Source organism: Myotis lucifugus, unplaced genomic scaffold (assembly GCF_000147115.1).
Source record: "Myotis lucifugus unplaced genomic scaffold, Myoluc2.0 scaffold_5, whole genome shotgun sequence".
NCBI lineage: Eukaryota > Metazoa > Chordata > Mammalia > Chiroptera > Vespertilionidae > Myotis > Myotis lucifugus.
The window spans coordinates 8,351,937-8,366,475 of record NW_005871053.1 but is presented as its reverse complement, the minus strand read 5'-3'; the positions used below and the strand labels follow the sequence as shown (position 1 = coordinate 8,366,475).

General features: G+C 40.5%; 1 protein-coding gene and 1 long non-coding RNA gene across 5 annotated transcripts in view; one reads left to right on the top strand and one right to left on the bottom strand.

Moving 5' to 3' along the window:
• Positions 1-13,408, bottom strand: part of GPR155 (G protein-coupled receptor 155) — a 43,837-nt gene extending 30,429 nt beyond the window's left edge. For 3 of the 4 annotated variants that reach the window (XM_006083104.3, XM_023744729.1, XM_006083105.3), the window contains exons 1-3: positions 13,209-13,408; positions 10,618-10,697; positions 8,281-8,777 (exon numbers count right to left, since the gene is read on the bottom strand). In XM_006083104.3, the coding sequence (XP_006083166.1) occupies positions 8,281-8,746 (466 nt within the window). In that variant the 5' untranslated portion in view covers positions 8,747-8,777; positions 10,618-10,697; positions 13,209-13,408. Of the gene's footprint in view, positions 1-8,280; positions 8,778-10,617; positions 10,698-11,363; positions 11,387-13,208 lie in introns of all 4 variants that reach the window. The other variant, XM_014467955.2, reaches the window with a different exon arrangement.
• Positions 13,409-13,611: 203 nt separating this feature from the next.
• The window catches only part of LOC111823416, a 46,059-nt gene continuing 45,131 nt past the window's right edge, over positions 13,612-14,539 (top strand). The window contains exon 1 of the long non-coding RNA XR_002826425.1: positions 13,612-13,657. This is a non-coding gene — a long non-coding RNA (uncharacterized LOC111823416). The remainder of the gene's footprint in view (positions 13,658-14,539) is intronic.

The following is a 14,539-nucleotide window of genomic DNA, read 5'->3' as shown; positions in this document are numbered from 1 at the left end:
TCACTGGTTGTTCACTGAAGAACAACAATGCTAGAGAAAAAAAAAATCAGGCTGTGTTAGACTTAGGAGGAATGGTACAATATATACAAAATATGTGTGCTATATTTTGTAGGTGATTTAAGGGATTTTTCAAGGGGTTGACTGTACATGAACGTAACCACTGCGTAAGTTAAGTCTCCTTAGAAGTGGTACGTGGGTTGGATCAGACTTTTCACAGTTTCTTGGTAGAAGTGGGGGTTGGTGACCTGGTCATGGGTTGATCAGGGCAACTTAGAGCCTTGAAGTAAGCAACCTGGTCTCTAGGCACATTTTTGGCAATGAGTTCTGAAATTATTCAAACTACTATATAAAGGCTGATGCCTAAATAATTTGAGGTTAAGAAAGATAAAAGAACAGCCACAATCACTCACCAGGAGAAAGGCAATCATGTGAAAAAATGTAAAAGATTAGCTTTCTCAATTTACATTAAGATAAAGTGACACTGGTAGGAAAATATATTAGTTTACTTACTCAGGATACTTAAGTTCAGTTAATGTCATGCACATGTCCCGTTAAAGTTATGCAACTAGTTTATATAACCTGTAGAAATTCACCTGTTCTCATTGGCTAAAGACGACGTTTTATAAGATTCAATTCCCTTCCTTTTAGTTAAGCACATACAGAGGTCTATAATATCTCTGAAAGGAAGCAGTGGTTAAACAAAACATATTTGATTACATAAAATTTCACAAATTCTTTCCGATTTCCAAACCAGATGGACTAGCTCTACAATTCTTAGTGGTTTTCTTTCATGTTTCATAAGGTTTTATCTTTTAAGGAAGAAATGCAGCACTTGCTCCCGGCAGGGTGGCTCAGTTGGTAGGAGTGTTATATGGTTCACCAAAAGGTTTCAGGTTCAATCCCAGTCCGGGCATATATCTAGGTTGTGTGTTCAGTGCCCAGTCGGGGTGCATACGGGAGGCAACAAATGATGTTTCTCTCTCATCCATCTCTCTCTCTCTCTCTCTTTCTCTCTCTTCTTCCCTCTCCTTTCCTCCCCTCCCCTCCCTCTAAAATCAACTTTTAAAAAACCATCCTCAGGTGAGGATTAAAAAAAAAAGCAGCACTTTTAATAACTATTTATAGATAGCTAACTTTTTCTTTAAAAAAATATATTTTATTGATTTTTTACAGAGAGGAAGGAAGAGGGATAGAGAGTTAGAAACATCGATGAGAGAGAAACATCGATCAGCTGCCTCCTGCACAACTCCTACTGGGGATGTGCCCGCAACCAAGGCACATGCCCTTGACCGGAATCGAACCTGGAACTTTTCAGTCCGCAGGCCAACGCTCTATCCATTGAGCCAAACCGGTTAGGGCTAACTTTTCTAATTAGATATTCTAAGAGAAAGGCATCCATACCTGCCCACCACTCAATTTTAAAAATGGAAAATATATTTTGGAAAAGCCTTGTGTTTTCAATCTGAGCATAAGAATTTTCCCAAATGGCCAAGATAAAATACATAAACTTTGACAACTTACAGCCCACAAAGTCCCTTAAGTTAATGCCTTTTTCAGAGTTTACTTTCCTGGCACACTAGCATTTAATCACCATCATATAATAGACTTTAAATTGTTTTAAAGAGCAATACAAATTTGAGCAACCGTCTATTATTTATGGCTAGCCAATCACCAAGTACTTTCTTCTTTTTCAGATTTTGATACCATTGGTCAAAAATTTCAAAACTGGTTACTTAATGTGTTTCCAACCAATATCCTTTTGATTTTTCTTGGCCACCCCTTCATCCATTTTATTCACTGCTGACAATATCATCTAAATCAGCGGTTCTCAACCTGTGGGTCGAGACCCCTTTGGCGGTCGAACGACCCTTTCACAGGGGTTGCCTAAGATCATCCTGCATATCAGATATTTACATTACGATTCATAACAGTAGCAACATTACAATTATGAAGTAGCAACGAAAATAACTTTATGGTTGGGTCACAACATGAGGAACTATATTTAAAGGGCCAGAAGGTTGAGAACCACTGATCTAAATCTTGACTTTCAAAAAATAAGATTTTCCCACAACTCTCACTGCCCACAAGAACAGCTATAAAACCTTTCTTTTGACATTCACAGTCCAGTCTCCTCAACTGGCCCCTTATTTACCAGCTCATCTCTCTGGGAATACTTAGCTATTCCTTAGTGCAAAGCCTCCATCAGCCAGTTTAATATCATAGTTACACCAGACAAATGCCAGGTTTATGACTAGTTCTACATACTGACCATCATCCCCCAACTTCTTGAAATCTCTTGTTTCTCATCTAACTCTTGCCTACTGTTTCAGGCCTGTCTCAGGTGCTGCTTCTTCCACCAAGTCTGCAATCTGTCTCATGGATATCTTCTTCTCTGGGTGACTCTGGTAACTTGTGTCATATTAGTGCCACCTCAACTCATTCTAAGTTCCTTGGAGGCATCATTTTATAGCCCCCAGGTCCCAGCACAGTACTAAGAAAACCTGAAAATAGTTGCTGAATGGAATTAACACATCAATGGATGTCAAAGGTTTCAGAGTAGAAATGTATTTTTTTAACACACAATAATTTATATCTAATTGTTGTTCATTAACCCGTTTTCTTTTTATATCCAAATTTTCTTCCCTTTGCATATTCTGAATATTTATAAAACAGGTTATTATTGGGGTATTTCCAGTTAGTTGGACAGGTATTTGAAGGCAAACGTATAGTCTAGCGCAGTGATGGCGAACCTATGACACGCATGTCAGAGGTGACACGCGAACTCATTTTTTTGGTTGATTTTTCTTTGTTACATGGCATTTAAATATATAAAATAAATATCAAAAATATAAGTCTTTGTTTTACTATGGTTGCAAATATCAAAAAAAATTTCTATATGTGACACGGCACCAGAGTTAAGTTAGGGTTTTTCAAAATGCTGACACGCCGAGCTCAAAAGGTTCGCCATGACTGGTCTAGCGGGACAGCAAAAAATCGGGAATAAATAAATACTTGCTAAATTACTAAAAGATTATGGTTAAACATGGGAAATTTCAGTCCACTTCTGCCATTCATTTGCATAATTACTTAACATTATGTCTTTATAAATTAGTGCAATTCTTTTGCTACCAATCTGAAGATGATTTTTCAAATCTGAAAAAAATATATATGAAAGCAGTGACCCTTACTAACAAATCAGATTTATAATCATTATATCGCCCTGGCCGGTTTGGCTCAGCGGATAGAGCGTCGGCCTGCGGACTCAAGGGTCCCAGGTTCGATTCTGGTCAAGGGCATGTATGTACCTTGGTTGCGGGCACATCCCCAGTGGGGAGTGTGCGGGAGGCAGCTGATCGATGTTTCTGGCTCTCTGTCCCTCTCCCTTTCTCTCGGTAAAAAAAAACAAAACAATAAAATATAATCATTATATCAACTATTAAGCTCTAATTATTAATTAGAAATAAGGCTCTTGGGGGTGAGGAGAAACCCACTATGAGGAATTATTATATAGCTTTGAAGAACTAAGAGATAAATTTAGCCACCCACTGTGGCTCCTATTTTAATTCTGGCAGATTTTCAAGCCCTAGAAAATACCACAAAGACCCAGATAAGATCATTCTATTATTTAATGGCATATAGTTAAATGCTTCATTTTCTTTTTGTTTATAGCTCAAACACTAGAGCATAATTATGATTAGCCAGGATACTTATCTATCAGCATTGTTTAAGGAATAAATTACAGGATTTAACTATGCCCTATTAGTATCTTTTAATGACCAAGGCAAGAAACCATTCTGATGTGCTGAAATCAACATTTCACCTTGGTTTCCTCTCACACTCATATTTCTTTTTTTCTTTTTTAAATGGAGTTTTCACATTTTTAAAATATATATTTCTTTATTGATTTCAGAGAGGAAGGGAGAAGGAGAGAGAGATAGAAACATCAATAATGAGAGAGAATCATTGATCGGCTGCCTCCTGCACACCCCCTACTGGGGATCGAGCCCGCAACCCAGGCATGCGCCCTTGGCTGGAATCGAACCTGGAACCTTTCAGTCCGCAAGCTGACGCTGTATCCACTGAGCCAAGCCAGCCAGGGCACACTCATATTTCTTTAAGTACATTTGAGAAGAATTGTTTTTAAGCCCTGGCCAGTATGGCTCGATTGGTTGGAGCATTGTCCCGTACACCAAAAGGTGGTGGGTCCAATTCCCGGTCAGGGCAACCCAGATTGTGGGTTCATGTGTAGGAGGCTGATCCATGTTTGTCACTTACACTGATGTTTCTCTCCCTTCCTCTCTCTAAAATCAGTTGGGAAAAAAAAGGAATTGTTCTTAAGAAACAGACAGCTTCAGTGTGTAGTTTTCTGTCACCCGAGTATAGATAAATCATTTTGATGTAGTTTCATAGACTGTCATAACTGTCATAGTATAGAGAAAAAGGAAACATGACTGTCATTTTCCTTTATTCATTATCTGCCTTCTCCTGAGTTACCTGTAAACTGGATTGATGTTATGAAACAAATGTAGTGTTAAAAAGGGTATGTAACCAGAATCGGTTTGGCTCAGTGGATAGAGCATCAAACTGCGGACTCAAGGGTCCCAGGTTCGATTCCGGTCAAGGGCATGTACCTTGGTTGCAGGCACATCCCCAGTGCGGGGCGTGCAGGAGGCGGCTGATCGGTGTTTTTCTCTCATCGATGTTTCTAACTCTCTATCCCTCTCCCTTCCTCTCTGTAAAAAAAAAAAAGAAAAAGAAAAAGAAAAAAATCAATAAAACATATTAAAAAAAATAAAAGGGTATGTCTTATAAGCTATGATGTTTATCTGTGAACAAGAGAGTGGAAATTCCTGGGAGAGGCCACATAAACTGAAAAGGTCTTCTCTCTAGAGCAGCAGTTCTCAACCTGTGGGTCGAGACCCCTTTGGCGGTCGAACGTCCCTTTCACAGGGGTTGCCTAAGACCATCCTGCATATCAGATATTTACATTGCGATTCATAACAGTAGCAACATTACGATCATGAAGTAGCAATGAAAATAATTTTATGGTTGGGTCACAACATGAGGAACTGTATTTAAAGGGCCAGAAGGTTGAGAACCACTGCTCTAGAGACACAATCTTTTCTGTTCACAATGAACAAGGCCAGAAGGCAGATGGGCATGGACAGCAATAGTAAATCACCTCACTGGATCAGATACATGGCCCTGCAGTTCTGTACCACACCTTCCAACCTGCAGATACATGAAAAAGCACTTCAAACTGTACTATTGGATTCTGGTAAAGGTATTGTTTACCATCTAATATTACAAAAGCTCTTATGTTATTTGTGATCTAAAATATTGAAAAAACACACAAGTACTACAAACTCAAACTCTATAACCATAATCATTGGGGAAATTGAGTTCTCACACTGCTGGGAACATGATTATTACCAGATTCACTGATTTAATGTGGGACATAAGAAAAGTAGTGATGAATATGGTTGACTACAGCTTTTAGTTGGAGAGTCTGCCTCGATATGAAAATAAACAGACTTAATTTAATAGGTCTTTTCCACTACTACTCATTTTGTGAAATATTTTTAGATTAATGCAAAGATAATAAAAAGTTGATTCTCTGTGAAAGTAATGTATGACAAAGGCTAGTTGGGTCTTCTGAAGGTTAAATGGGCATGTTATACAACTGTGTGGCATAGAGAATGTCCAGGGTTTAGAACCAGAAGACGGAGGTGTGGGTCTCAGGCACCTGTAAGCTATCTGACCTGGGATAAGGCAAGTAAATCTCTGTAAGCCTGTCTCCTTACTTAAAAATGAGGATAATGATATCTGCCCCACCTCAAATGAGGTAAGTAAATAAGAAAGAACTCTATCAACTATAGAGTTACAAATGTTAGTTCTATTTAGTTATGGGCTCACTAATCTACGAGAACATGAAACTATATACTTACAGTTTATGTCTAAATTAAAATACCACAACATTTATTAAATATTTAACACTATTGTACTGAGCCACTGCTAAGGCCCTTATACCATAAATACCTGGACAAATTTACATTATTAATGCAGCTCTGAAGAGATGGATAAACACATTAACTTCTTGCTTTTATTTCCAAAGTCTTTATTTTAATGCTTGGTTCATTCTTAATTTTAAATTTCAATAACCTTAAAGGAACACCTATCTAGTTTCTGACTATTTACAGCTCAGTTATATAAGAGCCTAGTTTTTCCTCTCTCATAAACCTCCTGCTTTACTCATGGTTATTTAATTTTAAGGTATATCTCTGTTTCTAGTAAAAGAGATGGAGGAGGGTCAAAGGAGGAGAAAGATGAAAAGTATAGTCCACCAAAATCCTTTTGGTTCCAGTAATGAGATACTGAGGGGTGGGGGCGGGTTAAATCTGAAAGTTAATGGTAGATTTCAATTGTCCATTTTGTTAAGTTTTTTATAGTCTCTGTTCAGAAGCTACATCATCAGAAAGGCCTTTACTAATCCCCTACCTCAAGTAGCACCTTCTCATTCCTATCCCTCTATAATACTATTTTACTCATTTTTATGGTCCTTGTCATTATTTTAATTTTAATTTAATTTTTCCATTAAAATGTACAAGAATGTTGTTCACAGGTGTATTCCAGCAGCTAGCACAGTCACTGGTACATAACAGGTCCCTATCGATGAACAACTGAATGAATGACTAGATCTGTAATATTCAGGTCCTCATTTTATAATACATGATCAAAGCACAACATAAACTTTAATTTAAAAATAAAAATATAAGCAAGTAGTTACTAAATGTACATTTTCTTTTTTTAAAAATGGCAGTTTTACACTTTATTTTAAATATATTTTTATTGATTTCAGAGAGGAAGGGGGAGGTAGAGAGAGATAGAAACACCAATGATGAGAGAATAATTGATTGGCTGCCTCCTGCATGCCCTCTATTGGGGATCAAGCCCACAACCCGAGCATGTGCCCTTGACCGGAATCGAACCCGGGACCCTTCAGTCCGCAGGCTGACACTCTATCCACTGAGCCAAAACAGCTAGGGCAAAATGTTCATTTTCTTAGTGGCAGAGTGTTCTGGAAAAAAATGATGTTTCAAGATATCTCAACATCCCAAACTGGTATGTTTCATCAGGAACACATACACACATAGAAACATAAAATTAGATTGCTTAAAGAGTTGGAAAGATGAAGAAGGAAAAGTTGGAAAGGTGAAAAAGCCCTCACTGCTTTTGTTCTTAAACAAAAAATTAACTTTAACTAAAGTACAGTGGGGCCTTGACTTACGAGTGTCCTGACTAACGAGTTTTTTGAGATACCAGCAGTCTCTCGGCCGATTTTTTGCTTTGAGTTGAGTTGCGAGCTAAAATTCGGGTTACGAGCCAGCTTCAGATACCCCACCGCTAGTTGACGCAGTGAACGTCACTGTGATTTGACATACGAGTAATTTGAGTTACGAGCTCCGTCACGGAACGAATTAAACTTGTAAGTCAAGGCCCCACTGTACATTGACATTTTGAAGAACAACTAAAAAATGAGCTTTAATGTAAAATCCTTTATAATAAAACCCTAATATGCAAATTGACCAAATGGCAGAATGACCAGTCGCTATGACTCACACTGACCACCAAGGGGCAGACACTCAATGTAGGAGCTGCCCCCAGCCCACAGGCCCCGACTGGTGGTGGGGGCGTGGAGCTGGTGAGTGGGCAGCGCCAGGCCACCAGCCAAGGTGGGTGTCAGTGGCGGCCCCCCAGATCAGCCCTGATTGCCGACCAGGCCTAGGGACCCTACCCGTGCACGAATTTCGTGCACCAGGCCTCTAGTAATATATATTCTAGATGGTAAGAAAAATAAGGGATGAAAAAAGTCACTCATAAAATTCCACTGCTAACATTTAGTAATGACTTTTTATACAGACATATACCTATCTCTTTTACATAATTTAAGTCAGAATCTGATCTCTTCTGGAAATTATACTTCTTTCATATATGATTATTGAGAAGAAAAAGAATACTATTAGAAAGAAAATTCATAAAGTTTATTTGGATTTGACCATTTGTTTTAGGTAGACCTTTCAAGAACTCAAATTCTGAAATTGAGAAAAAATATAATTCATCCTAATTTAAGATATAGCTAAGAAAAAAGTACAAAATATTTCTTAGATATAAGAGTACTGTATCACTAACAAATGCTTAGATAAATTAAAAGGCTTACATCCTGGTACCTTCTAAAACACTTGAATTTTTTAGAAACTTGAAAAATATAAAATAACTTACCTATAGGATATCCCAAAGCAAAGTCATTACTTTGTGTAGCAAAAATAGGGAACAGTCCAGCTTTGCTAAATCGACTATTAGGACTGGCAACTATTAAGGTTAATACACATACAGTGAAAAATACAGAAGCTTTGGCAATTAAGATGCTATATAGGAAAGACCAATCCACATTGGAAAAATTAAGTACCACCATGTTTTTGAATAATAAAGCTGGAAGTGCAAATCTGGAGACAAAATTTCCCAGTCCTTTGGCCTGTGTTGATGTTATAACATTGGTCCTTCCTGCTATATAACCACAAAAGACTATACCAAAGCATTCTAGTAAGGCTGGAAAAAGCCTTGTTATTGACATCGAAGATGAGTCATTAGTGGAATTAAATCCATGCATTACTGTTGAGGACAAAGTCGTGGTCATATTGACTGCAATGGTTAAGTTCTTGGCAGGTAAATCAGAAAAAGAACTCATTTTCTTTCACCCTCCAACTCCAACCAGATCTCTGGAAAGAAGGAAGAAAGGTTCAGTGTCACAATCAGTAGGAAGAATTCTAATTGAAAGGATACATTGGCAAACCTAGACTTATTAAATGGCCAAATAAATAACACATACTTTTCTTAAACTACCATCAGAGAAAAATGCAAGCAATAAAAGGGCGGCAGGGGTGGGGGGAGTGTTTCCTCACTAACAGTAACCTCTTTACTTTCAAAGGTGGGTCAGTGCAAAATATTTATGTTGCTGTCCTATATTCAATATCAGACCTGAGTAATACAGCGGCAGTGGTGCCCCGGGGTCCTTTCCAGTGGCCCACCTTGAGCTCCACCTACTGATTAAGAGCATGGAGCTCACAGAGTCTCTGCTGAATATTCACCTGCATTCAACTTCTCCAGAAATTTCAGAAATTCTCAGGGTTACGTCAAGGAGACACACTAGACAGAAAGGGCCTTTCCAGCCTGTGGCCATACTTGACTATAGGATAGGACGAAGGGTATAGTAGAGTATCCCTTATCAACTTTGAACCAGTAACATATTTTAGGTATCACTTTCATCATCTGTATAATAGTACCCACCTAATAGGAACTTGAGATTATCAATCACATCTGGAACACAGTAATCCCTTAATGAAAGTTAAATATAATTTTGATAGCATATTAAGAGAGATAATGAAACAAAAAAATGATGGCATTCCACCAACCAACTCTTAGTTCCTTTTATACCAGCCACACATTGGCCTTCTTGAATGTCCCAATCCCTTTGTGCTACATGGACTTTGCACATGCAGTTAACTCTGAAATGTTCTCTTCTCTACCCACCCACCACTCCCTACATACTAACTAATGCCTACTCATCCTCTAACTCATATAGTCCAGGGGTTGCTTCTATCAGGTAAGGCTTCTCTAACCCCACAGCCAGGCCACAATTCTTTTCTCAAATATAATCATGTTCCTTCGGTTTGGCCACTTTTCTCATTTTATAATTATACTATGCATTAGAGTGGCTATTTGTTTTATGTCTATCTCCTTTAGTAGACTTTAAGTGCCACAGAAACAGAGTCTGTGCATGTTTTTACTTATTGTTATGTTCCTACCACCTAATATAGTGCATGGCACACAAGAGACTCCATATGTGTATATTTACTTCATTTTTTAGTGAATCAATGTTCTCTTTTAGGAACTATCTAGTTCATACACAGAAATCTCTCTCTCTCTCTCTCTCTCTCTCTCTCTCTCTCTCTCTCTCTCTCTCTTTTTTGGATGATAAAGTATTCTAAGTTTTTCACTACAGTAACAGGTCCAAGACCACACAATGTGTTCTAAAATGTTCTAACGCTGTTCATTAAATGTTAAAGAACACAAATGTGTTGTAAAATGTTCTAAAGATGTTCAAAATAATGCTAAAGCAAGGAATGCTAATATTATATTCAGACTCCCCTCTTGCTGCCAGGGACACATGAGCATGAAGTTTAGACAACTGCAACTAATCAGCTCTTATTAGTAACTAGAAGTTAACATGGCAGCAACTGCCAATTTATAAGTAATTATTCCGGTTAATCATCTAAAGTGACCTTATAGAAGATAGAAAGTAGAAAAGCTCATTCCCGAAATGTGCAATGCCCAGATTAAGTTCTCAAACATCTACATCACATTAAAAACACCCTGGTGGCAGGCCAGAGACCAGCAATAACTGATACTCGGGTGTGAATGAGATAATTTTCTCTGTGCTACCCTGGTATAAATGGAACCATTTAAAAACTTATATTTAGTCTGGATCAGGACAAGTATTTTTCTACCGGGATTAGACAGGAGTGGTCACCATACACAAAACCTACAATATTCACATACCTGAAGTTTAGCAAGTCAGCGTCCAATTATATCCTGGGAAAGCTACTGGTTGGTACAGGTACTCATGGTTGAAGTAGGAACTGGTAAACAATTAAACAAAGGTGTTAAACCTTTGGAGCCATTAAAAGTCAGTGCTAAAGAATAAGGTGATAAAGTAGCCCAGTTTTCTGTTATTTTTTTCAAAATTCTCTATATGTATTTCTTTGCCTAGAGTATTAATAACTGATACGGCTCACTACCCCTTATTTGTACCACACTCACATTATCAATGCATTCCAATAGTTTTTAAACCAATAGTTTTAACTAAACTAGTAGTTGTTCAGTGAAAAGAGTCAAAAAGACATGAACCCAATTTTGGGCCTTATCTCTTATCAACTTTTTGGTCAAGTTACCTAGCCTCTCAGAAGCTTAGCTTCTTTAACTATAAAATTAGAGTAAAAATCTCCTTAGAAGAATATTGTGAAGATTGGAGATTTTATACTAAGCTTATCATAGTTTATCACAAAATAGGTCTTCAAGAAATGATATCTTTGACCCAGGGATCCCACTCCTGGGAATATATCCTAAGAATCCTGAAACACCAATCAGAAAGAATATACACACCCCTATGTTCATAGCAGTGTTATTTACAATAGCCAATATTTGAAACCAGTCCAAGTGCCCATCAGTAGAGAAGTGGGTAAAAATACTGTGGTACATTTACACAATGGATTACTATGTGGCTATAAAAAAGAAGGAACTCTTACCTTTTGCGACAGCATGGATGGACCTGGAGATTATTATGTTCAGTGAAATAAACCAGACAGAAAAAGATAAATACCATATGATCTCACTTATATGTGGAATCTAATGAACAAAATAACCCTATAGAACCAGGGGCATGGATACGTGGAACAGACTGACAGAGTTCAGAGGTAAAGGAAACGGGGGAGAGGGGTTGTATGAAAGAAGGTGGAGATTAGCCAAAGAACACATATGCATAGCCCATGGAGACAGACAACAGTGTGGCGAAGGCCAGGGGAGGGGGAGGGGGGCTGGGTGAAGGTGGGTCAAGGGGGTAGGGGGATGGAGGACATCTGTAACAGTGCCAATATATTTTTTAAAATGGTAGCAATTGCTATTAGGAGCTGTAGTCCTAATTATTATAAGAATAACAAATTAAATATACCTTATTGCCCTATGTCAGTTCTTCAAACAATATTTGGTATTCAACTAAAATAGAGGGACAGGATGGGTCATAAGTTTATCCGTTTTTATTTTATACCAAACAATTAAGAGGAGTTCAATTTAATTTAGTGTGATCTTAAATAGTTGTTAGCAGGGAAGGGAGAGCTCTTCATTTTTCTCAAGGTGATGGTCAAATAGTTGTAGTAACGTCCAGGTTTAACTTTCAGTTAGTTGAAAATTAAGAGAAAAACTGAAAAAATTTCCCCTTTCCATGAGGTTTCTTTTAATGTTCCTCAACATTATAAAAGGAATACCTGCTAGTTGAGGGGAAATCAAAATAACTAAAAAGGACTTATAAAGTTTTTATCTTATTTTAATTCCCCCCACCCGTTCCCTGGGGGAGGAAAATGTGCTTTCTAAAGCATTCTTTTAAAATAAACAGGAACCACAGTAATGGGAGTTTCTTTAAAAAGTTACATCCAGTTTTTTCATCTCATTAAAACAAAGCTCATTGTGTAACAAACACACCGACCTGTCAGTACAAGGGGCAGCGGTGGACACATGCTATATACAAACCACTTCAGGCTGCTGCCTACTGGTATTTTGTTTCGATAACACCAGAAAACCACTGACATTTTAATTGATATGAAGTAAAAATCGGGAAGAGGGTTTCCTGATTAAATTCAAAGAGAAAGCTTTAAACTCCCAGGCTGTCCGTTTCCCCTTTATCCCAGGGAACAGCGGAAGAGGGTGGTACTATTCAAGCACCCTCCGACAGCAACAGCCACACCACCCACCCACGCCCACTGCTTGCGGGGAACCAAATGTCCTTGCTCAGGACCCAGCGTGGGAGCCCCGCGCAGGGCTCTTCCTTGTAGACTTTGGCTCTCCAAGAGAAGGGTGTGGAGAGCCGCTAACCGCACAGGCCGCCGAGAGCAGCTGCCACCCAATGCCCGGCAGGCAGCAGCACAAGTGGGAAGGCAGCGAGGGGTCTGCGGCTGGGATGGCCAGCTGGTCCTTCAGGCTCCCCCGGGCATGGGCGTCACCACGTCAGAGTCACTGACATGCTCTGAAAGGGGGTAGGGGAGGAAATTTGGGGCAACTCTCCAAGTGCATGGGCAGAAGGTCCCAGGAGGGCAGATACCGAGGGCGCCCCTTGGGATAAAGGGAAGAACCCGAGAATGACAGGGTGGAACGAGGTGCCCCTCGAACTAGGGAATTGCAATCCTGTCCCCAGAAGGGACAAGCAAGCTGCCCCTGCCCCTTCGTAAGCCTTCCCGGTGGCCCCCCACGTCCTAAAGGCGGGCGCTGCGGGGCAGAGGCGGGCGGGAGCAGGCAGTGGGCTTCGGGCCTGGGAGCCAAGGGCTGGGCGCTGCCCACCTGCTCAGATCCAGGGGGCGGGGGGCACCGGGGGCCCATCTCACCTGCTACGTCTGCAGCCCCGGGGCCGCGAGGAGAAGGGAGTCGGTGCTCGCGGGGGCCAGGCAGGGAGGAAATCACCGTCATCTCCTACGCACAGCGCCCCTCGCAGAGAGCTGCGGGCTGCCGGCTGCCGGCTGTGGGAGCTCAGTCAGGTTCCACGAAAGTGAGGTACAGAGAAGCGGTGGCCGGGTCAGCTCCTCCCGGGCCGGCCCTGCGGCCCCGCCTCGCCTCCAGGCCACGCCCCCTCCAGGCCCCGCCCCGCTTTCAGGCCCCGCCCTTCGCCGCGAGCCTCCCAGCCTCCCAGCCTCCGGGCCTACCCTTATGCTCCGCCCGCCTCCTGGACGCTGAGACTCTGGGTGCTCGGCCCCGCCCACAGCGAGCGGCCCAGTCACTAGACTCAGGAGGCGGGACTTCCGGCCGCCCGGCTCCCGCAAGATGGCGGCCGCAGTGGGTAATCCTCGTGTCGTGTTTTCCTAAACTCAGCTTCAGAGGCCTTTAATCTTTTCCTCTAACCCCAGCGTCGTGTGATCCGCCAATTCCTCTCTTTGTTAACCTAGTCATGTTTATGGCACAGAGTTTAAGCGCGAGGATTTAAATAAGAAATCAGACCTGGTTCAGAATCCCGCCTTCCTCTTTCCCAAGGCAGCGTGACCTTGACTTGGCTAACTCAGAGATTTAAATGTCTGTGAAGCCTTAGCACTGTGCTTAATTTAGAATGAGCTCCCGGTCCCTGTCTGCCTGTGTTTATATTTTGAGGGGAACTACCTGCTTATCCCCTTGGTCTCCCCAGAGGAAACTGGTTGTTATTGGTGGAAAACTTCCAGAGCTTGAAATGAAGGGGTCCCGAATACGGTGGATCCTCCAATAGCACCTTTGCTTTCACGTGGTTTGTTATAACGCTGATGAAATTCCAAGAATTTAATCTTGTGTATATTAATTTGCCTATGGTAAAATTGGTTACGTTATATGTTGTTTCCTTGCAGTTCCAAGAACCTATCCATAATGTTAGGTGAAGACTTAGAACTCCCATGTTGAAACCAGAAGGAATCCTGTATTTGAATTAGTCCTTTGGAAGGAAAACTATTTCGAACTTAAAAATGTTTATAACCTGATCCCACTTAATATCTCCCCAAGCGTCTGTCCTTTGTAAAGCCTCTAGTTTGCTTTGCATCTTTAACTTTCTTGTCTTGCAACTTCAGTGTCTTCCTATCATCCTGGTGGTTTAGTGTAAAGATACAAGAATGTAACTTGAAAAATTACAGTAAGCTAAGTGTTGGTTAAAGTGTTGTGGGCAGTGGGAAGGGCATCAGGTGTTAGACCTGCGGCATCTGAC